Source organism: Hibiscus syriacus, unplaced genomic scaffold (assembly GCF_006381635.1).
Source record: "Hibiscus syriacus cultivar Baekdansim isolate YM2019G1 unplaced genomic scaffold, ASM638163v2 tig00110627_pilon, whole genome shotgun sequence".
Lineage (NCBI taxonomy): Eukaryota > Viridiplantae > Streptophyta > Magnoliopsida > Malvales > Malvaceae > Hibiscus > Hibiscus syriacus.
This window is the reverse complement of record NW_024062804.1, coordinates 615,831-638,359: the sequence shown is the minus strand read 5'-3', so window position 1 is coordinate 638,359 and position 22,529 is coordinate 615,831. Positions and strand designations below refer to the sequence as shown.

The 22,529-nt window shown below is 36.4% G+C and overlaps 4 protein-coding genes across 5 annotated transcripts; 2 read left to right on the top strand and 2 right to left on the bottom strand.

Annotated features, from left to right (window-relative positions):
- Positions 1–2,601: 2,601 nt before the first annotated feature.
- Positions 2,602–3,428, top strand: LOC120136375. The gene is made up of 4 exons (XM_039152420.1): positions 2,602–2,670; positions 2,889–2,948; positions 3,031–3,255; positions 3,342–3,428. Exons 1-4 carry the CDS (start codon positions 2,602–2,604, stop codon positions 3,426–3,428), a joined length of 441 nt encoding a protein of 146 aa, XP_039008351.1.
- A 299-nt stretch (positions 3,429–3,727) lies between these two features.
- Positions 3,728–7,999, bottom strand: LOC120136350 (protein transport protein SEC23-like). Its single transcript, XM_039152401.1, has 7 exons — positions 7,802–7,999; positions 7,610–7,720; positions 7,017–7,495; positions 4,973–6,793; positions 4,379–4,495; positions 4,184–4,255; positions 3,728–4,103 (listed from the first exon to the last, which is right to left on the bottom strand). Exons 3-7 carry the CDS (start codon positions 7,440–7,442, stop codon positions 3,966–3,968), a joined length of 2,574 nt encoding a protein of 857 aa, XP_039008332.1. The 5' UTR covers positions 7,443–7,495; positions 7,610–7,720; positions 7,802–7,999; the 3' UTR covers positions 3,728–3,965.
- A 2,554-nt stretch (positions 8,000–10,553) lies between these two features.
- On the top strand, positions 10,554–13,008 carry LOC120136396 (L-cysteine desulfhydrase-like). Of its 2 annotated transcripts, none has more exons than XM_039152441.1 (2): positions 10,554–12,068; positions 12,615–13,008. In XM_039152441.1, the coding sequence occupies exon 1, from the start codon at positions 10,709–10,711 to the stop codon at positions 12,062–12,064; it is 1,356 nt and encodes a 451-aa protein (XP_039008372.1). In that variant the 5' UTR covers positions 10,554–10,708; the 3' UTR covers positions 12,065–12,068; positions 12,615–13,008. The 2 variants fall into 2 exon arrangements, with proteins under 2 accessions (XP_039008372.1, XP_039008371.1); XM_039152440.1 differs by having other exon boundaries at positions 10,555–12,068; positions 12,611–13,008.
- Positions 13,009–13,332: 324 nt separating this feature from the next.
- LOC120136398 (diacylglycerol O-acyltransferase 3-like) lies at positions 13,333–14,890 on the bottom strand. The gene is made up of 2 exons (XM_039152443.1): positions 14,441–14,890; positions 13,333–14,246 (listed from the first exon to the last, which is right to left on the bottom strand). Exons 1-2 carry the CDS (start codon positions 14,828–14,830, stop codon positions 13,503–13,505), a joined length of 1,134 nt encoding a protein of 377 aa, XP_039008374.1. The 5' UTR covers positions 14,831–14,890; the 3' UTR covers positions 13,333–13,502.
- Positions 14,891–22,529: the final 7,639 nt, after the last annotated feature.

Sequence of the window (22,529 nt, the reverse complement as noted above, 5' to 3'; positions counted from 1 at the left end):
TGTTCGTTTGAAGGGGTATCGGTTCCCCTTGAATGGGTACCGATTCCCCTTGCCCAGAAATCATATTTTCAACCCGAAAATTACTTCATTTCCACTCAAACACTTCATATATCATCCCCTTTTTATTCTTAACTCTAGTACACATACTTAAACCAATTTATATTCATTTATTTCATCTTAAACCTCAAAATCCTATATTCCATATGAGATTCAAAAATCATACCAAATTTTCAATGTGTTCTAATTCCAATTCTAACACTTCATACTTCTTAATTAGATTGATGACAAGTCAAATTCATCCCTAAAACTTCAACAACCATACCATATCAAAATTTCATCTTAAAACTCATATTGCAAATTCCTTCATAATTCCTTTATCTTATTGTTTAAATCCCATATAAGCTTTCCTTAAGCTTATTTAATACCCAAAGAATCAAAACTAAGCTTAAAACTTAAGAATTAACCAACTGAAATTAAACTTACCTTTGCCTTGCTCTCCCACGTATGAAGAAGAAGAAAGGAGCAGAGAACTCTGGATGCTTCTCAAATGTCCCACGTTTATATTACCTTAAAAAAATTATAAAAATCTTTCTGGTCAAATGATCATAATACCCTTAATTTCCTTTAATAATTACCAAATAACCTTCAATATATATATTCAAATAATCATTGAATTCTTTCATTCTTCTACTTTAGTCACCAAATTCTGAAACTTTATAATTTGGTCACTAACCCGGTATTGCGGATGTTACATAGAATATGTACCAAAGTGTCACATAGAAATGTCCCGAAGGACCACATAGTATTGTCCCGAATGACCGGTAGAACCCTCGACTCTTGGCATGCCAATTATACCTTTAGCTCTCATATCACATACTTTTGGGCTTTATCATTTATACCAATTCACATAGACATGTATTCACATATATCATGGTCACTTAGCTTATAACTTATTCTCATATACCCATATAGATTATGTAACACATAGGATGACATGTAACACATAACTCATGTATAACAATGCATGTAACATATATACATATGCTTATACTCAAGTACACATAGAAACCATATCAATAATATACTTATATTCATGAAATCATGCAATCAAACATTGGAAATAGACTCATCGCAAGTCTTCTTTCCATATGATCATATTTCATAGTAGTATGCACTCACCTTGGCCTCACTTAGTTAAGCAAAACATTTAACACTCTTGATTGATCTTATGTCTTTGAATCGTCCTGAACTTGCTTTCGATCGATATCTACACACTAATACGATTGGTATAAATATCAGAATTTGTATGACTACAATCAATCCTTAATAACATATGCTAAATGAAACACTTAATTCACCATTTCACTTTGAATGGTATCGGTACCCAAGGTACAATACCGATACTTCCTTATTGTGGTATCAATACCCTTTCTACATTCTGGAATTCTTTTCAAAAAATGGTATCGATACGTAAACATTGGTATCGATACCCATGGTACCGATACTACTACTTCGGTATTGATACTCATTAAAGAATTCATCAGCTTTTAACTTACGGTATCAATATTGTTCATCCAGTATCGATACTCAGACTCAAATATCACCTATTTTCACTTTGAAGTATTGATATTGTTCATCTAGTACTGATACCCCTTGTCAGAACTTACTCATTTAACCTGGAAATTTGCCAAAACTTACTTAACTCCCACTCTTTTAACTCCTTTCATGTCATTAAACTCAAATACACTTATTAAGACTAACATATATCACTTTAATATTCCTTAACATCCAAAATCCCACTTCAATACTTGAATCTAAAAAATCACACCATACTTTCAAACATGTTCTTAATCCTTTCTAATACTTCTAACTTCTTAATTAGACCCTTGACAAGTCAAATATGACTTTCAAATCCAATTCATAAACATTTTTCATCCATTCACTCAAAAACCCTCCTTACAAATTCCCCCATAACTTATCCATCTTTTAGTTTTAAACACCATTAAGCTTTCCTTAAGCTTATGTATCACTCAAAGACCAAAAACCAAACTTAAAATTCAAGAGAAAATCAACTTGTAAAGAACTCATCGTTGGAATGGAAACTCACGGCTAAAGAAAGAAGAAGAGAAATAAACCAACTTTCCATATACTTCTTCCTTTTCCATTTCTTTGCTTAAATATATTGTAAAATGAATTTTAAATTCATTTCTTGCCTAAAGACCATTTTTGTCCTTCCAACATTTAATTTTTGTTAATCCATCTTACACAAAGAAATTCCAATTAAGTCCCTAAACTTTTCAATTTATCACAATTTAATCACCAAGTTTAAAACTCTTACACTTTAGTCACTAATCCGATATTTGAGATGTTACAAAGAGAATATGATATCAATTGGGCCAGTTGGGCCAAGAGAATGAAAATCAGATCTCAACGTTGCCTTGTAGGCTTAGGCCTATTAACTTGATAACTACATAAATGGGCTAATGTGTATTTATCCACCATAAACATAAAGTTCAAATCTCTTTTACTCTTTCTTTAAATATACAATTCTCTCCAACATTTCATCGAACAAATTGCGAGCAAACTCTGTGAAAAAGAGTCATGCCGTCTCGAAACAAGGCCGCCAAAAGCAACATTCAAGATGGCTCCGTTCCTCAACACCAAGAGCATGTATACTCATTTTTATCATTATATATTGTGAGTCATTTGATTTTTTTACCTTTTTTGTTTTTGTTTATTTGGGGTTTTAACAGTTGCTATGAAAGAGAACGACTTGTTCATGTGCTTAAATCAATCCAGAGGCAAACGATTCAAACATAATATCTATAAATAAACTAATGCCTCCACCCTCTTGCCCCCTTTTCTAATACGACTACTTGAATGAACAGAGGATTGACTTGGCGAGAGTATTGGCTAGTAACTCCTTGCCTGAAAAAGTGTGGCTTAAGGTTTGATTTCTTAATGGTTTATTGATTTTAGTTTGAGCAACCTTGTGGTTTTATTATATGATTACAACATTTGTGACATTAGCAACAATTTGCAATTGGTGTTAACGATGTAATTGAACGGATGCCAGCCATTAAGGTACCATTGATCATTGCTAGAGATGATAAATCAAAAAAGGTACCATTGATCATTGTTAGAGATGATAAATCAAAAAAGGTACCATTGGTCATTGTTAGAGATGATAAAAAGGGGTCCTTAAGATTAGGTGAGCTTGTAAAGCTGAAAACAACAATTGTCATTGGAGTAAAGGTTAGGGGGTCAGTAATTTGCAGATTGAATTTAGGACTTGGATGGTTTTGACTATGTGTTGAAATATTTGTCTTTCAAAACTATAGGCTCGAGGAAGTGCTGTCAATCAAATAATGGAGAGAATTCTTGATGGTGATGAACTGAATCAAGGAGCAGCGCTTCAAGTTCAATGACTTGTTTGTTATTTGTTAGCTCATTGATTATATAGGAAAGAATTTATGTTATTCGGCAATTCAGTTGTTTTCTAACACATTTTCTAATATGAATATAAATATATGATCTTACCCTTCTTTCCTCTCTTGCTTGTTCATTCTTATTCCTTCTGGAGCAGCAGCTCTCTCTCTTTACTTTTCCATCTCCATCCTCTTTTCCCTCTCCTCAAGCCTTTGCCTTCCCCTGCAATGCACTTTTCCCCATCCTACGAGTGGTTTATTATGAAAGAAAGAAAAAAGCTATTGCTCTCTACCAAATGTGACAAAAATGTTAAACTTTATAGTTACTATCAAGTATAGCTGTTTATTTGAAGCATAAATGAGATGATAACTTTATCAAAGAGAAAAATAATTAAAAAAAAACAGAAAGATGAATAACATGTACATTCCCTTCACCAGGAGAAGAACAAAAGCAAGAGTAGAAATATCCAATAAATGATATGATTGGATGCAACTCTCTGGGACTCCCTTCGAGGAATTTTTAACATAAAACATCTCTTAGACTGGTTCAGGTGGCACTACTTTCAAACTCCGAATCCATTCACAGAAGCTGGGATCATCAAAATGAATAAAACTGCTTTTCAGTTTCATCCGTTGTTCTGTTGTAAGGGTTCGAAGCTGTGGAAACCTTGCCTCCTGCACAAGTTTCACACCCTACTTAATTGTTTTCTGACTAAAACTGAAAAGGCTTTCTCATTATCATTTTTCTCTCTTACCTGCTCGTAAGGAGGATCCTTGTGTGCTGGTATCAACCGAGAAACGAAATATCGAGCCTGAGAGCTCCCCTCCTGCAACAAAACCAGATCATTAGGCTCTTTTTTCTCTAATGGTTAAGAAGAAGAAGATGTAGAGGGGGGACCCACAACAATGCACATTTAATAAAAGGTGGGGCAAATCAAGAGAACAAAAACCTTGAATGCAAGGATCCGAGGAGCTGGAAATCGTAACTCTGTGAGCTCTTCAGCCAATGTTCTACAAGCTACCAAGGCTGCAGCACTTCTTGCTTCATCAGCTGCAAGTTCAGCTCCCTGAGCCAGCAGTTTAGAGGAAGATGTTCAATATTGTCCCATAAAATAAGTAAATAATAAGATGTAGTTTCTAAATACAATTCAAGCGAAGTAATCCACCAGTATCTCATAACATACCATGCAAACACATACATGCAGTAGAGCAGTGAAAAAGGAAATACAGACATCCAGCGCTAGATTATCACAGGGTATGCATATAATTTACAAAGTCAATATACATGTTAGACGGATGAAGTAGCTACTTTCTACATTTAGCAAGTCACGAATAGCTTCACACAAGAAAGGCTTCAAGTTCCCCCTAAACCAGGCCATCATCATTTTTAAACCGTGGCTTTATATTACAGAAAGAAATACAATTCTGAACACTAAACATGCGTGCCAGACTCCACAGTCAAAGATGAACAACGTAGAAGCAACTATAGCTGAATAGCTAGCTGATATACAAGACTAAGCTAAAAGATGGTTTACTTTACATACCAACCAAATGAAGACATCTGTACCATGGTCTAGAACAACGGCTGAATCAGACTGCATGACAAGATCATAAGCTGGCAATTCCTCAAAAGTGCCTCCTTCCCGATGCATTAGACAGCGGGGGGCAACCATGCGAAGTGAAAGATCAAAGGACGCATTCAAAAACAAATTCTGCAGTACAGATCTCTCATCCTCATGACCAACTATATTTCCCAGCAATGGGCCACGCCTAAGATGGAATAGAAGCTCTGGTAGTACAGATATTTCCTTTGGGAACCGATGAAGCTTTGACTTCGGCAATTGAGAACTAAATTTTAGAGCAATGTCTTTAACTCTTTCATCTATTGTTGTACGCATATCAATTGCATCAGAATAAATTTTTGCTCCCAAGAGAGTCCTCTTGGCAATTAGGACAGCAGCAACCTCATCTTCAACACTTTGAAGATATTCTGGAACACTATCTACAGTTGGCAATCTGATAGTAATCACTCTAGTTATATCAGCTTGATAAACATTTGAGTATTGAATGGCAAACTGGAAAAAAACGAAATCACTCTTGATGTCCTGCTTATTCTCCATCGATATAGAGAAGCATTGTGTTTCTTCAACACTCGGCATTTGAATACAGAGAGAAATATCATTCTTAAAGGTTTCATGGGTATCAATATGAGCCTCTTCACCAGGACCCACAACCTGAGTAATAAGAATGTCATCAGAACAGCGTATCTCCAACAAACCATGAGAGCCAGAAGCCCTGGCAGCCGCCCTTTGTAAGTTAATACCAAAGGCTTCACTGAAATCATCATGAAGAACAAAAGCACCCCCTGAAGCTTTTGCAAGAGGCTGCAGCACGGGAACCCTTACAGGGCAAGTTCCAGCACAGAGAATATCAACCACTGTGTTTTGTTGATGGGCCTCACGACCAAGATGCTTCATCCATTTTAATGCACTTTTTTCCTTATGAGGATAATTAGGGTGAGTATAAGAATGAGGGACAGATCCAGGGCCGTAAGTATTCGGTCCACCAGCGCACACAATGATTCTGCTGTTAACACCTGGCCTTTTAACTACACCTTGAGAAAAATCTGCAGATGGTCCTTGAATAACAGCCAGAGCAACCTCAACAGCAGTACCCAAGCACCTATCTCTTGATGCTTCTGGAACATTCAACTTGTATGGCCTTAATGACGAGAATATCAGGTGTGCCACCTCTTTTGAAGCATGCATAGGAGACAGGTATATACCCGTTCCATAAATCAATGCTTTCAAGGTCTCCTGACTTGGTGAAGTGCCACCTGGAATCACATCAGCCGAAGCAACGGATTCTTCTGAAAAGTCATAGACTGATACTGCACGACCATACAAAATGATTCCAATTCTTGTTGTTGGTGGCAGTGAATCAACAAATGCATGCAAGGAGCTCTGTAAATGCTGAAGGTGCAGCTCATCTAAACATTCATCAATGATGAGAACCACAGGTGCAGAAGTTCTCGAATCAGTAACTGGAACAAAACTTGGTCTCTTATTCCCTGTTTGAATGAAATCAACCAAAGGTGATGACAACTCAGGAAAATTACGAAGCTCTTCCTTGCTCAATGCTATGTATTCACCTTCACTTCCATTTAGATTCCCGCAGATTACACACTGCCATTGGCCTGAGCCAATTAGTATGTTGGAATATATATTCGAATAAGCTCCACAATCATGGCATCGATGAGGATCCCGTTGTACCACTTGAGGACCTAGTGAAGTCTCCCTCCCAGGAGAAACCAATACTCCAAAACCTAAACTAGGCACATTTGCTTGTTTCTTGTGTTTCAACACCTGATACACAAAATAAAAGGAAGAGGGGAAATCAATTATAGATAGAAATAGTGCATATAACTGCAAAGATAAACAGGTTGTAAAATATAATAATATGTGCATAATCATAAAATCTGAAATAGAAATTCAAGACTTTGATAGCAAAATCTTAGAAAAGGGACATTAAAATAAATAAATAAAATACTTCAGCTTCTCATTTCATTCCTCAAAGAATAAGAGATACCTTATGAGCTGAGAATAAAACGCATGGTGACTTTCCATCGGGCACAAGTTCCTCTATAGCACTGGGAAGTTGATGTTGCAGCTCCACTGACCCATTTGAAAAATATGGAGGTGAAGATGTGGGCAAAGATGAGGCTGATGAGAGAGCAACTGGCTGAGGAGTTGCAGGAGAGGTTCTGAAAGGCACAGCAGCAGGCTGGACTGGTGATATAAATACAGGGGGGGCAGGGGGAGTGCTCAGATGGGAAACAGGGCTTCCCGTTTTGAATCCATTTGCCGGTGATAACATAGCGGGATATTTTATTGAAGATGAAGGGATCTGATCTTGCTGTAAATTAGATGGAGGAAATCTAGGTGCTACAGGGGAGACTGTGGGAGGGGCAGGAGCAATTGGACTTTTATCAGGTTTAGACGAAAGAGAATCCATCGTTGCAATTGAAAATCTCCTTTAATTGAATATAACGCCAATCAAATTCCACCCTTGGAATGAATCAAACGTACAGGATTAAAACGTTTAATAATAACTTCAACGCAATGTTCACCAGAAAAAGCCGATAGAAACCCCATAAACAGAGATGATTAAAAAAAACTCACAAGTCTCAACAATTCAACCGGCATGATTAAAAAACAAAGAAGCGAATTTGATCCCTCGGCTATCTCCCCTCAATTCAAGCTTCGATACAATCCCTTCTTCCAAATTCCAGCCTATAATAAAAAATTTAAAACTAAAAAGATCAAATCTAGGGCTTTTTTTAAATAAAATACAAAATCAAGGAAATTTCATACCTGATATGAGACGGAATAAGAAAGAAAGGAGAGCCTTTTTTATTTGAATTATCGAGGACTTGGAACCTCCACAATCTATTGACTCTCCTTAAATATAACTCTTTCTTCTCCGTTTCTGTGTTGGTTTTTCGGGGCTTAATCTAAAGGAGCACGAGAAACAGAGCCCATTGCCATTGTCATCGATCTATCCATAATGGATTTCCATTGCGCACCCACGGAAATTCTCACGTGCGGCGCTAAATATATGACTAAAAAAAATAGTACCGGTTTTGTTATTGTTGCGTATAATAAAATCGGTAAAAATTACCGAAAATATTATTATTTCTATCGTTTTTGTTATTATTTTGACATTTTACTGGGTTTCTTAACAAAATAGGTAAAAACGCTATCGATTTTGTTATTGTTGTGCATAATAAAACCAAAAAAATTACTGAAAACATAATTATTTATATCGGTTTTGTTATTATTTTGGCATTTTATCGGGTTTCTTAACAAAACCGGTAACAACACTATCGATTTTGTTATTTTTTTACCGGTTTTGTTATTGTTGGACATTTTACCGGAAATTTTAAAAAACATTAATGTTTTAAATAGAAATAATAATGTTTTAGGTAATTTTTACCGATTTTGTTATGCCCAACAATAACAAAACCGGTAAAAATAGATTTTTTTAATGATAAAATTAGTAAACACAAAGATTTGTTTCCAACATTTTGTCCAGTATGGTTCTCAAACATAAAGTTTCCAAAACAGTGTCGATACATTTATTGTAAGTATCGATCATCAAAACATCGAAGCCGATTATTATAAAGTAATAGGTAAAATATACCGGTTTAGTGAGAGAATAGGTAAACATATGTGTCGATACATTTTCTAAAAGTACCAACCCCAAAAATATCGAAACCGATAATTATAATGTAATAGGTAATTTTACAATGTAACCAATATAAATATACCAGTTTTTTGATAGAATATGTCAACATAATATATCGAAACAAATTTAAAAAGTGTCAATACATTTTGTCCAGAATGAATGCCAAACGAGGTGCACGCATAAAGTGTCAATTCATTTATTAAAAGTATCGATCCCAAAAACATCGAAACCGATAATTACAATGCAATAGGTAAATTTACAATGTACTTGGTATAAATATATCGGTTTTATGAGAAAATAGGTTTACATAATGTATCGACACGTTTTAAGTTTGTGTCGACACTTTTTTTCAAAATGAATATCCAAGGAGGTGCACGCATAAAGTGTCGATACATTTAAAATTGTATCAATCCCAAAAACATCGAAACCGATAATTATAATGTAATAGGTAAATTTGCAATGTTACCAGTATAAATATATCGATATAAATCTTTTTGTTTACTAATTTTGTCATTAAAAAAAGTCTATTTTTACCGATTTTGTTATTGTTGGACATAATAAAACCGGTAAAAATTACCTAAAACATTATTATTTCTACGTAAAACATCAATGTTTTTTAACATTTCCGGTAAAATGTCCAACAATAACAAAGCCGATAAAAAAAATAACAAAATCGGTAACACTTTTACCAGTTTTGTTAAGAAACCCGATAAAATGTCAAAATAATAATAAAACCGGTAGAAATAATGATGTTTTCGGTATTTTTTTACCGGTTTTGTTATGCACAACAATAACAAAGCCAATAATATTTTTACCGGTTTTGTTAAGAAACCCGATAGAATGCCAAAATAATAACAAAACCGGTAAAAATAATGATGTTTTCGGTAATTTTTACCGATTTTGTTATGCACAACAATAACAAAATCGGTAGCGTTTTTTATCGATTTTGTTAAAAAAACCCGATAAAATGCCAAAATAATAACAAAATCGGTAGAAATAATAATGTTTTAGATAATTTTTACCGGTTTTGTTATGCATAACAATAACAAAACCAATAGCGCTTTTATCGGTTTTGTTAAGAAACCCGATAAAATGCCAAAATAATAACAAAATCGGTAAAAATAATGATGATTTCGATAATTTTTACCAGTTTTGTTATGCACAACAATAACAAAACCGGTAAAAACTGATAGCGCTTTTACCGGTTTTGTTAAAAAAACCTGGTAAAATGTCAAAATAATAATAAAACTGATAGAAATAATGATGTTTTAGGTAATTTTTATCGGTTTTGTTATGCACAACAATAACAAAACTAATAGCGCTTTTATCGGTTTTGTTAAGAAACCTGATAAAATGCCAAAATAATAACAAAATCGATAGAAATAATAATGTTTTCGGTAATTTTTACCGTTTTTATTATGCACAACAATAACAAAACCGGTAGCGTTTTTACCGATTTTGTTAAAAAATTCGGTAAAATACCAAAATAATAACAAAACCGATAGAAATAATGATGTTTTAGATAATTTTTACAGATTTTGTTATGCACAACAATAATAAAACTGGTGTAAATTTTAACCAGTCACTTGTTAATCACGCCGTTTTTTAACCGTCGCACAACCGAACAACCCCACCCTTCCATTTGAACCAACCGTAATGGTTCATTTTGCCCTGCTGGCTTGATCGCTTGTTTCTACGTGTCACACTCTTGACCCCTAGCTTTTATATTCCCCAAATGTATAGTCACATAATCTTACGGCTACGTTTATAAACACTTTTGGGTAATGAAACGACGACGTATCGTTATCAGCCATTAACGTTATCTTACGATTTCCGGTCCCACTCTTTCAATGGATACGATACGAATACTGTATCAAGAAATAAATAAATAAATAAATACAAACAAAAAAGGGCACTGAGTTCGTACTGTTTGGGAGCTGTGCCGACTGTCGAGTTCTTAATATCATGCCCATTATCACGACAAAACCCTAATTTCCTTAGATTTTTCTTTCATTCGCGCCCAATCTCCGCCGATGCAGCACGAGGACCCTAGAAACGGTGAGTCGGCTCACCGCAGCTCCAAAAAACCCAAACTTTCCTCCAAGTTTATTACCGAGTCGGATACCCGTGACGAGTTCTCTCACCACCAGCCACGTGTCGCTCGCATCAACAACGGGAGTTTTGGTAGCTGTCCCGGCTCAGTTCTCACTGCCCAACGCCATTGGCAGCTGCAGTTCCTCTGCCAACCTGATGCCTTTTACTTCAATACCCTCCGTGACGGAATAACGGCGTCACGGAAAATCATAAAGGACCTCATAAACGCCGACCACGTCGACGAGGTCTCCCTCGTCGATAACGCCACAACCGCCGCTGCCATCGTCCTCCAACGGATCGGCCTAAGTTTCGCCGAAGGGAAGTTCCAGAAAAACGACACGGTTTTAATGCTCCACTGCGCATTTCAGGCCGTTAAAAAATCAATTCAAGCGTATGTCACTCGCGCCGGTGGCTCCGTTATCGAGGTACGGCTACCATTCCCAGTAAATTCAGAGGAAGAAATCATTTCAGAATTCAAAAAATCAATCGAGGAAGGAAAGTCCAACGGTAGAAAGATAAGGTTAGCGATTATCGATCATATTACATCAATGCCATCTGTTGTTATTCCGGTAAAAGAATTAGTTAGGATTTGTAGGGCGGAAGGAATAGAGCAGGTTTTTGTAGACGCTGCACACGCGATTGGGAGCGTGAAAGTAGATGTCAAAGAAGTTGGAGCCGATTTTTATGTTAGCAATTTACATAAGTGGTTTTTCTGCCCGCCTTCTGTAGCATTTCTGTATTGTAAAAATTCAACTTCATCATCTGATTTGCATCACCCTGTTGTTTCACACGAGTATGGAAATGGATTGCCAATTGAAAGCTCCTGGATCGGAACTAGGGATTATAGTTCTCAGCTAGTGGTTCCTTCAGTTTTGGACTTTGTTAACAGGTTCGAAGGTGGGATTGATGGGATAATGAAGAGGAACCATGATGAAGTGGTGAAGATGGGGAAGATGTTGGCGGAGTCTTGGGGGACAAATTTAGGAACTCCTCCAGAGATGTCTGCTGCGATGATTATGGTTGGTTTGCCTTCGAGGTTGTGTCTTAATAGTGAGGAGGATGCTGTGACATTGAGGTCGCATTTGCGAGATCATTATGGGGTCGAAGTTCCAATCTTTCATCAGGTTTCCAAGGACGGGGAAGAGGAAGTTAGAGATAAGGATGGGTTTATTACAGGATATGTGAGAATTTCTCATCAGGTTTATAATAAATTGGAAGATTATGAGAAATTGAGGGATGCTATTAATCAGTTAGTTGAGGATGGGAAAACGTGCAAAATGCTTTATACAGAATGAAGAGGTAATTTCTTTGACATTGTTGCATTTTGGATTGGTTTGTGCAGCTATTTCCGCTAATAAATATTTACTTGTCTCAGTTGTCTGCTTAATGATAATTGTATTCCTGTAGGAAGAGAGTCCATAAGTCTATTATTACTAGGGGAAAAACCAAATATTTCTTCAATGTCCCATTATTTTTCTTATGCTAGTTGAAGTATTCTGATTCTAATTTAATGTTGAAACTGCATGTCTTTGTTAATGAAATGTTTTAACCTGCCTATTCTGTTAGAATCCTTTCTTTGCTGTATACTAGTGGAAGAATGGAATCAGATTCATATTAGTTACCAGAGAATATATACATAAAAATAAGTGACATTTCTAAAAACTTAGTATACTGCTCATACTGATGCATTACTAGTTCAGGGAATCAATATTCATCAGAGGGGGGCAAAGGGAGTTTTTCATGCTAGATGTAACTAATGTGCTTTTCGATTCGTGTGAAATTTATTCTAATCCAAAACCAGAAGATTATGTACCTTAATATCTTCTATTTATGCTTGTCAGGCAGTCATAACAGTCGGAGCAGCATTCTACGGAATAAAATCTGTGTTTTTCCATCTTTCTGATGCTTGTGGCATCACACAGTTCTTAAGGAACCAAACAACATAAAGGAAAAAGAGCAGCGCAGAAGAAATTATATGTGCTTCTTGGAACCGCAAAATCATTTTCGGAGAACCTCTGACCAATGTAATCTGACATGTGTCTGGAGCTTTGTTCTATCAATCCCTGTAGTTGGACAATAAATCTATGAAATCTAGCATTTTTTAGCAGTTAACCTGCTTTCGGCTGAATTTTGTTTTTCTTTAGAATATCTCAAGTGTTCGAGTTTACATGTGTTTGTAATCTGTATAGTATTTGTCTGATACGAATTTCATAAGGCAAGCATCTTTAGCATTTATCAAGACATCTTATGTTATCCCCCAAAGATTTAGAAACGGAGGATCCTGCTGCCTGAGCGGAGGTAATGAAGTGGTGTCTCTTGGGACATGGTTTTCTTTTAGCTAATGACCAAGGTCGTAAAGTTCAATCGCAGAATTTTATGTAAAGGTCAGAACTAAAATTTTATGAAGGTACCAGAATTTTAGCAAAATTTTAGGAGAAACGAAGTGAAAATAGATTAATAGAATAAATATATATAAGAATTTGAAGGACGATTGCCCCCATATTATCCCTATTATTGATGGGACAAGGATAACCTACATGAGAGCAGAAAGAGGGAAATGATAAAATTTTGAAACAACCTAAAATTTCAATCTGGCATTTGACATTACTACTGAAAAGCGAAAGATAAAAGCATTTTTACATTTTCAGCTAGATCCTATAGCACATTAACTATAATTTCCTATTCACACTAATCCGTAGCTATCATCATAGAAGAATGAAACAAAACGAAGACTCAAGATGATAGCATCAAGCATTCATTATCTATGTCCTTGCATAAAAGATATGCAACGATCAGATCAACGTCGTGTAACCCGACGCCAGTGCATGTTGGATTAATCCCAAGCCTAACAGAGTCTTCATTGATTCTTGAAGCACTTTCTCTTTGGGTGTTGGAGACTCTCACATTTGGAGCTGTCCTGCACTTCCCCATGCATTTGCAGGTAGCAACGGTGGCTTCTGCACCTACCTTCTTTTCAAACTCTTCTAACAAGGCAGCAGCTCCCAGCTTCTTACACTTTCCACCCATGCAAACTTCAATCTTCTTGGTTGATGTCCCGCTGTTGCTGTGGTCAGCATTGAAGCTATTTAAGCTGCAACATTCACCATCAATAAGAGGAACTCGAACTCGAATCTTGGGGCTAGAATCCGAGTTCTCTAGCTCCAAAAGTGAGTTAGCTAATATTGATTCCTCTGCCACCATTGGTGCTGCTTCTATTTCTATCTCTTGGGGTCGTTCCAAGGCATTGTCAGTTGGTGCTTCTGTCTCTAGGGATGGTTTCAAAGCATTACTTCTTAGGGTTTTCATGTCAACTACCTCTCCACAATCGCTGTCACTTGATTCAGAGGAAGACGATGATGATTCTGATTTCCCCAAAGTTGCGTTGAGCTGGGCTTGTCCCTCTTTCAATTTTCTCTTTAACTCCTTTTGTTCTAATTTCAACTTTTGCAGTTGTGCCAACAAAACATTACTTGCTTCCTGTAAAAAAACAGGATTTGAGGATTCAAATTCAATCCAATAGACCACAAAAATCCTAATTCATTTTTTCTAAAAAATTCTCATTGAAAGAAAGGATAACAGTTCAATTAAAGAGAAAGTAAACTATTTTATCAGGATCAAACCAATCACAAAAGTCAGAAGTAGAAACAGAAAAGGAAAATTAATCTCTTTACCTGAATCATCGTCACCTTAACTTCAGCGGCCAATCCGATCCTAATATCCTGGCCCGCAGCAAGATGAGGAAGCATGGACAAATCCTTAGATAATCTCTTCATAAGCTTCAACTTCTCCTTGACTCTCCTGATCTCAGTGCTTTTTCCCTTGCCTTTTTTCGTGGCAACGCCACCGGCATCACAACCACCGCTAGGCGCTGCATAATACTGGACACGCCCTAAATCAGAAAACTGGAAACTCAATCTGCGGCAAGATTTAATCCTCGACCTAACTGAAACCCTGGAACCTCCAACACCAATATTCAACTCCCCGGAAAACCGACCGCCAATATCAACCCTAGCCGCCGGAAGCCCTGAAACCGTCCTGCAAACAATGCCTGCGGTCTCCATGGCGTGATCCGATGGTATATATTCCCGTTTAGCTTTGGAAAAGGATCGGATGGAATTGAAAGAAAAGCAATTTCATATATATTGAAATATACGTTGCCTTAACGGTTTCGGTTTCCTGGAAGGGAAGGGACTACTTTACGTGTCACGCTATTAATGGTTAAATTAAATCTAAAGCTGACGTGGAAAGGTCAATGCCCTTGGCGGAGGCGGTTGTGAGGAATTCAGTTTACCACGTTCTATGTACACAGAAACATGCGTTTCGTTTGAATATCAGCGGTGCGATGACCTTATCCGATTAATAAGGGTTTGGATTTGGCCACCTCATCGTTACGTTTCTGCCGAGTGGCAGTAAAGTTTTCCTTTTAGTGCCACGTAGGCGTTACAGAACACATCGTGTCCTTGTCGGGAAATAAAATCCATGAGAAATAGTATAAAGAGATGGCCTTAGAAAACGGGCAACGAATTTTTGGAGCAATATCCGGATATGTTCATTTATGACTAAACTTTTTAATATAAAATAATTTAATTATGATAATTAGTTTTATCATAATATAAATATGATTTATGTAATATAATTACGAGTATTTATTAATATATTAAAATTAAAAATTTAAATTAGAATAAATTAATTAAGTTTTAATTGAAAAGATAATGTCAAATATAATCATAGAAAGAAAAAAAAATTTAATAGAGAAAACATGATATAATAATAAAAATATCATTTCATAAAAAAATAAAATATTTATTAAAAACTACATCAAAGCTCAAATATGTAAAATAAAACTAAAAATGAAAAATAATGTATAACAAATTATCATAATTTAATAGGAGAAAAAAAATCAAAATCTTCCCTTATACGCACAATCTAAAAAAAACTAACATTAGATCATATTATATTCAAGACTGAAGATTAATGCATATTGTAGACATTTATTTTTGTCCATATGGCATTTACATGATTTATGTGTTATTATTTATAGTATATCCTATGTGTATTATATTACATAATATACACATATTATATATTATAATTATATAGCGTATGTTTATTACTATTAATTTGTTTTTCATTACATGTTGTAGGCTTGAATATTCGGCCCAAGATTATTACAAAACTACTGGCTCACATGGGACCTAAAATCAACTTCCTAACGTTGAACCCAAGCTTTCCCAATGCCGCATGCCTTCATCCCAAGCCAACCACCATTTTTCACGGTCAAACGCCCACCTGTCTCGGCCACCAACAAGCAAGGACCTCGTTAGCATTACCAACAAACCACAACGTCAATGTTTTACTAGAAATCAAACACTCTAAAAATAGCATGTAATTTCATTATAAATAAAGCCTGTAATCGAACCTAAAGGGGAGGACACAGAGGGTTGTACACGATTTTACAGTGGAAATACAATAAATATACGAGCAAAATCCTAAAATATTCTTATCATTCGAAGTTCTTTTTTTTCTCTATAAAAATTCGAAAAGAAAATCACTGAGACATTACGCACGAATATCTCACTAGCAGACACGAAATATACTCAGGACAAAAAATACGGGAAGCATTTGAAACAGTGGGCAGATAATACAAAAAATAAGACGAGGAGTATTCAAAAGAAATACCCAGAAAAAAGACGCAAGAAATACTACGAGGAAACTAAAAGGAAAAGAAGGGAGAGAAGACTTACTACGGTCGTCGGAGCCTCCACGCACCATCGAAGAAATGAGACATAAAAGGTAAAATTTGTAGATCTACGTCGTTAGAATATTTTTCGGTTGAAACAAGGCCGGAGTGTTTCTGAAAAATTTGTAGATCTCGTTTTGTAAAAGTGAAAAACGAAAATGAAAAAAGATTGAACAAGTTAATGCAGTTACCTACTTTTAATTATTATAAGAAATAATAGTAAGAACAAATTTATCCATGAAAACGCAATATTCAAGATTGGTGGGTCCTATGTCTACCATCATGCTCACTTTGCGCCCACACCATCACATGTTTCACTATTTTGAATTTGAAAACTTCTTATTATATTTATTCAATCTATTTTTAGTTTACCTTTTTTAATTTCAATAATACTAACTTTATTTTCTTAATAGTTTAGAACGGTTAAAGTGTTTAATATTTGTTTATTTATTTATTTTTTAATTATTAATAATACATATACATCATATAAGTACCATTATCAATAGTTGAAGAAAATAACATTAGTATACCACAATAGTTAAGTTTCAGTATTTTTTTATTTATTATTATTAATTTTTTCCTTTAATTTATTATTTTATTATTATTATTATTTATTTTCATGTTTATTCTGTGATTTATTTATTTAATATATTTTTATCTAACATTTTTGACTCATTTAGAAAATTTTCAACCAATCAGAGGTAAGTAATTCGAATCGAGTTTTTTAAAAATTTAAATTTAAATTTTTAATTTTCGCAATGAAAGATAACCGACAAATTAATTGGTACCGAAAGGACGGTTCAAGGGTGCTAATCCTTCCTTGACCGTAACCGACTCCCGAACTCGACACGTTTCTGGTACAACACAGATCAAATAAGATGGTGTCCGACCCACCTAAATTCGCTCTAAATTGGTCGGTGGCGACTCCCAATCCACATTTTCCAAGTCGAAGCCCAATTCCGGGGCCCAACCGAAAGACGGTTCCGACAGCTTGGTGACTCCACTGGGGACAGGTAAGTGAGTCAGGCCGAAATTAATTTTCGGTTGTCTTTTTATGCGAAAATGGTAAATTTAAATTTATTTATTCGATTCTAATTATTTATCTTAGATTATTTTTCAAATAAATAGTTGTATTGACGTTTTTTTAATGATTTCAGAGTTTTTCAAAATTGTCATCTCTAAGCTCTAAACCCGAGCTCCAAACCCGTTTTAAGTGGGGGTGAAAGCGACGCATTCGTGTGAATTTATTCACCGCATATGCCTAGCAAGTAGCCTTCGGGATTCATATACCTTATGTCTTCGTGTGAATTTATTCACCGTGCGGGCATAAGGGAATGTTTCCTCTCGAGTTTAACTTAGTCCACACAAGCTTGTAATGAGCTTAGGACTAAGGGTCTGGCAAGCCCAAAGGGGCACCAGCAAGGAGAACTTGAATACCTTTTTAGAACCTAAACCGGGAGAGTATAAGGAATTAGAGCTACCCCAAAACCTCATTCCAAACCCTAAGCTGCTTTATTTCATGCTTTATTTTCTGTTCAAAGCATGCGAACTAGACAAATATGCGGTTAGGATTTGTTTGAAATTAGCATGCGGGATAGAGATCATGTCCGGGTAGGAAATAAAGCATGCGGGGTAGATATCATGTGGGGTAGGATTTTTCATTTTTTTATTGTTTTGATTTACCTCACTAACCCTTTTATTTTTTATTTTCTTTTATTTTGTGTTCATCGTTTGCATCATTTAAAACGATGTGTTGATCAACCAAAAATGTGTTTGTTAAACATGAATAATCTGCATTAATGGACAAAGGGGTTATAATACAAAGAGATAAAAAGCTCAGAAGTCCATCTGTGGTCAAAGAATACTCAGAGGCAAAGGTTGCAGGGGCAAGACGAGGAAAATGTTGCTGACCCATATGCTCCTTTTGAAAACTACGATAACAAGTGGCGAAACCCCAGCTAAACTGCAGACCATTATTGACAAATTCTAGAAACAAGTCGATAAACTTCGGATAGAGGGCTCCAATGGCACTTTCGTTTGGATCAAGCTCGACATAGAGTGAAAGCCGGAGATGCAGTCATTCGAGACCCCTTTTGGGGCAAGCATCCCATCACCTGCACAAGTTTAGCCAAAGGAGCCGGAATGGTTCGACAGGATATTCAACCAGTGAAAAAGACGAATCAACTTGTCAGAAGCTGTGCAGGATTTGTACCATCAAAAAAAGTTTTTTGTCTCTTCAGACGTAACACTTTTGTCACCAATAAGGGTTATTCAGAATAACAGGCACATTTTTTGGATCAATTCTCGGACATTTCATGCATCATATATTTAGACATTTTGCATTTTTTTTCTTTGCATTTTGTTATTTTCTTTGCATTCACATTAACTAACATAAGCATGTCTCATCAAAGGGAGCAAATACTGGATACACCGCCTCAAGCATTGGACACACCTCATTCGCATAACACTCGTTTGAAGAAGAAGAGCATGGAAGCCAGAATTACACAAATCGAGGAGAATATGTTGAAACTACAGAAAGAGCTAGAAGATAAGATAAACCAAAATAGTCGAAATACTCTAGAAACAATCACAAAGAACCAAGAGTCCTTGGTTGATCAGATCGTTGCCAAGTTAGTTGGCCTACAACAGACCAGTGCGCCTGGGGCAGGTTCACCGGAAGAGGTAACTATACAACCTACCTCGCAAGTGGTTATCTCACCTGAAATCTTACCAGAACTTCGAGGGGACTTATCTGCTACAAAAGCAAAGCCCTCGTCCTCTATATTTAACCCTAAGAACAATCCGGGTTATTACCATGTACCAGATTTGGACGAAGAGGACAAAACGAGGAAGATGGAGGAAAAAATCAAACAATTGGAAGACCAAATGAAGGTAGTCAAAGAAGACCATGACTACCATGAAATCGATGTCGCAAAACTCAGTCTAGTCCCAGACTTGGTTCTTCCTCCGAAATTTAAGTCTCCGGAATTCGAGAAGTTTGACGGGAACAGTTGTTCATCCGCTCACATCACCATGTTCTGTCGAAAGATGACAGGATATGGAGGAAACGACCAGCTCCTGATTCACTGCTTCCAGGAGAGTCTGTCGGGCTCAGTCATTCGGTGGTACAACCAGCTAAGCCGATCAAATATCAAGACCTGGAAGGACCTGGCTAAGTCATTCTTGGAACAATATAAACATGTCAACGACTTAAGGCCAGATCAAGTTATGCTACAAAGCATGGAAAAGAAGCATAACAAAAGTTTCAGGTAGTACGCACAAAAATGGAGGGACTTGGCTGTGCAAGTTCATCCACCTTTAGATGAAAAGGAAACTAGAAAGTTGTTTGTACAACCCCTGAAGGCACCTTACTTTGGGCATTTGGTAGCAATCACGTCGGGAAGTTTCTCAAATTTAGTCATGGCCGGTGAGATGGTTGAATTGGCCATAAAACAAGGAAAGATTGAAGGAGGTGACTCTAGTAGAAAGCCTCCCGTGAAGAACAAGGACCGCGAGATCAATAATGTCAACACCTACAATGCTAGCAAAGGTGTTACGATCTCAAAAACAACTGCAACTGTACCATCTGGTACTTCTAACCAATATCAGAGAGAACCTAGAAAGGAAAGGGAACATTTCGATCCTATTCCGATAACATACAAGGAACTCTATCAGCAACTTCTTGACACCCACGTAGTGTCACCATATCCGGTGGAACCCATGAAGCCCCCATACCACAATTGAGAACTGTTACGCATTCAAGAGAGTCGTACAGAAGATGCGTAACCAGAACTGGATCGACTTCAACAACTTGGGAGCATCCAAGTGAGAAAGATCATTTCATCATTTGAGGCATTCTATTTGAACTTGTTTTTTCTCACTTTTTCAAGTTTTGTAAGAACATTTATGTTATTTTAATGATGACGATCAATGAATCACATTTGCAAACTTACAATTCTTTGAATATCATTTGAATTAAGAAACTATGTGAATGGTTCAAAGTTACGGATCTTTGACAAAGTAACATGTTTTAAAACAAGGACCTTGACCTTACCCAGAATATACCCTCAAACACCGTACCCTGCTCTTACAATTACCCAATACAACCTTTTCCTTTCATAAGATACGGACAACATCATGGGGCATCATTTGCATATGACAATTACTATGTTTTTTATTTAAGATGTCCAATGACGATGATGATCTTTACAAATGAAAGAGTCGAGTAGGTGAATCCAGTTTAGGTCAATTGCTTGAAAATTGAACTCTAAAATGAAATTTTTGACTTTCAACAAACACCTAGGCTATAACAGGTTCTTCTTGACAATCTTAAGAAATTAAATCCGTAAAGCTGAGTTATTCCACTAAGGCTATTGGTTATAGAGGAAACTTGAAAGCCCTGGTCTTATGAGTAGATTACGTTCAAACCATGACATTGCTCGGACACTTGGCAATTCGGTGTTTGCTCCACTGCTCTTGTCAGGCTGAAGACTCTGTGATGAAATGAACCCTTCAGTGAACTTGATGAAACTGATCATAATGTTAAGTGGTCCCTCTAAAGCAATTGGTTAAACGCCTCGGCTTTATGGATCCAGCTTGCCAGATAACGGCAAATTAAATCAAATTTATCTAAGCAAGAAATTTTCGGTAATGTTGGACTAAGGGAGTTAAGGAACACCTGTTATAGTCGACTACACACGAGCACTCAAGAATTTCATTTTTAGACCGATATTTTTTGTACTGCCTTTGTTGGAGGAGCCTACAAAGCTTGAACAAATAGAAGATTTCAGAGGACCGAAATAAAATGTCTAGTAATTGGTCATTCTAGTTGCGTCATTTTGTCCGCACCCAAATGAAATGCCAAAGCATATTTCGATATTTAAAAAAAATGACATTTTGGGTTACCAAAACCTTAGAAATGAGGCCAACCTAAAGCCAACTCATCCATTTGAACATTTGTCATAGATTTGTAACTCTGAAAGCATTTAAAGAGCTCTTGATTCCTTTGATATTCTTTGAACTCACATTTACAATTTGATTCAATTGCGAACAATATTTTACAACATTTTTATCATTTCTCTCTCCTAAAACAAGAAAAAGGAAAAAACATTTTCAAGCAGAACAGTCTCAGATATGAAAGGTCTGTAAAGCCAAAGCTCGGGAAGCAAATGGGGCACGATCCATTCCAAGGACCAGATTGACAGGCCAAATATGAGACTCCATCCAATAAATAACACATAATTCATTCATGTTGCATGCATCTTAGACATACTTAGGTGCATCACATTCGTCATTTTGGCATACATGATTTTTTTGCAGCTTTTAGAATCAAGTTTCAACTTCAGGATGAAGGATACTCGATTCACAAGCGCCTTTGAAGAACGATGGTGGTTGCTTAACTCATCAGTGAGAAACTACACCTCAACCGACTTGACATATCTACAGATCTCAGAACCAATTTCAGATAGGTTCGAGAACCAATTCAGACCAAATCCAGTTCAAGAACTCAACAAAGAGCAGCATGTTCCCAGTTAACACTTTGAAGCCAGATTTCAATTCCATGACGGAAGATATCCCGCTGACGAAATTTATCAGTGGACTATCATGTGAAGGGAAGTCATCCAAAAATAATATTATTCGGTTCAGAATCACTCAAAGGAGCCACCTGAAGAACTATGATTGACCTAGACCTGTGAAGGGAGGCCATTTTTTTAAAAGATAGCATTTACAACATAACTCAAGGCTATAAGGGTTATCTGCCAGCAAAGACCTTCGAGTTCGACCACACTCAGCTCCAAGGCACATCATTTGCAATATAGCTCAAGGCAAGAAGGGTTATTTGCCAACAAAAGACCTTTGAGTTCGACTACGCTCAACTCAACGACACATCATTTGTAGCATAGCTTAAGATGAGAAGGGCTATCTGCCAAAGACCCCCGAGTTCGATTACACTCATCTTCGAGGGCACATCATTTACAGCATAACTCAAGGCTAGAAGGGTTATCTGTAACCAAATACCT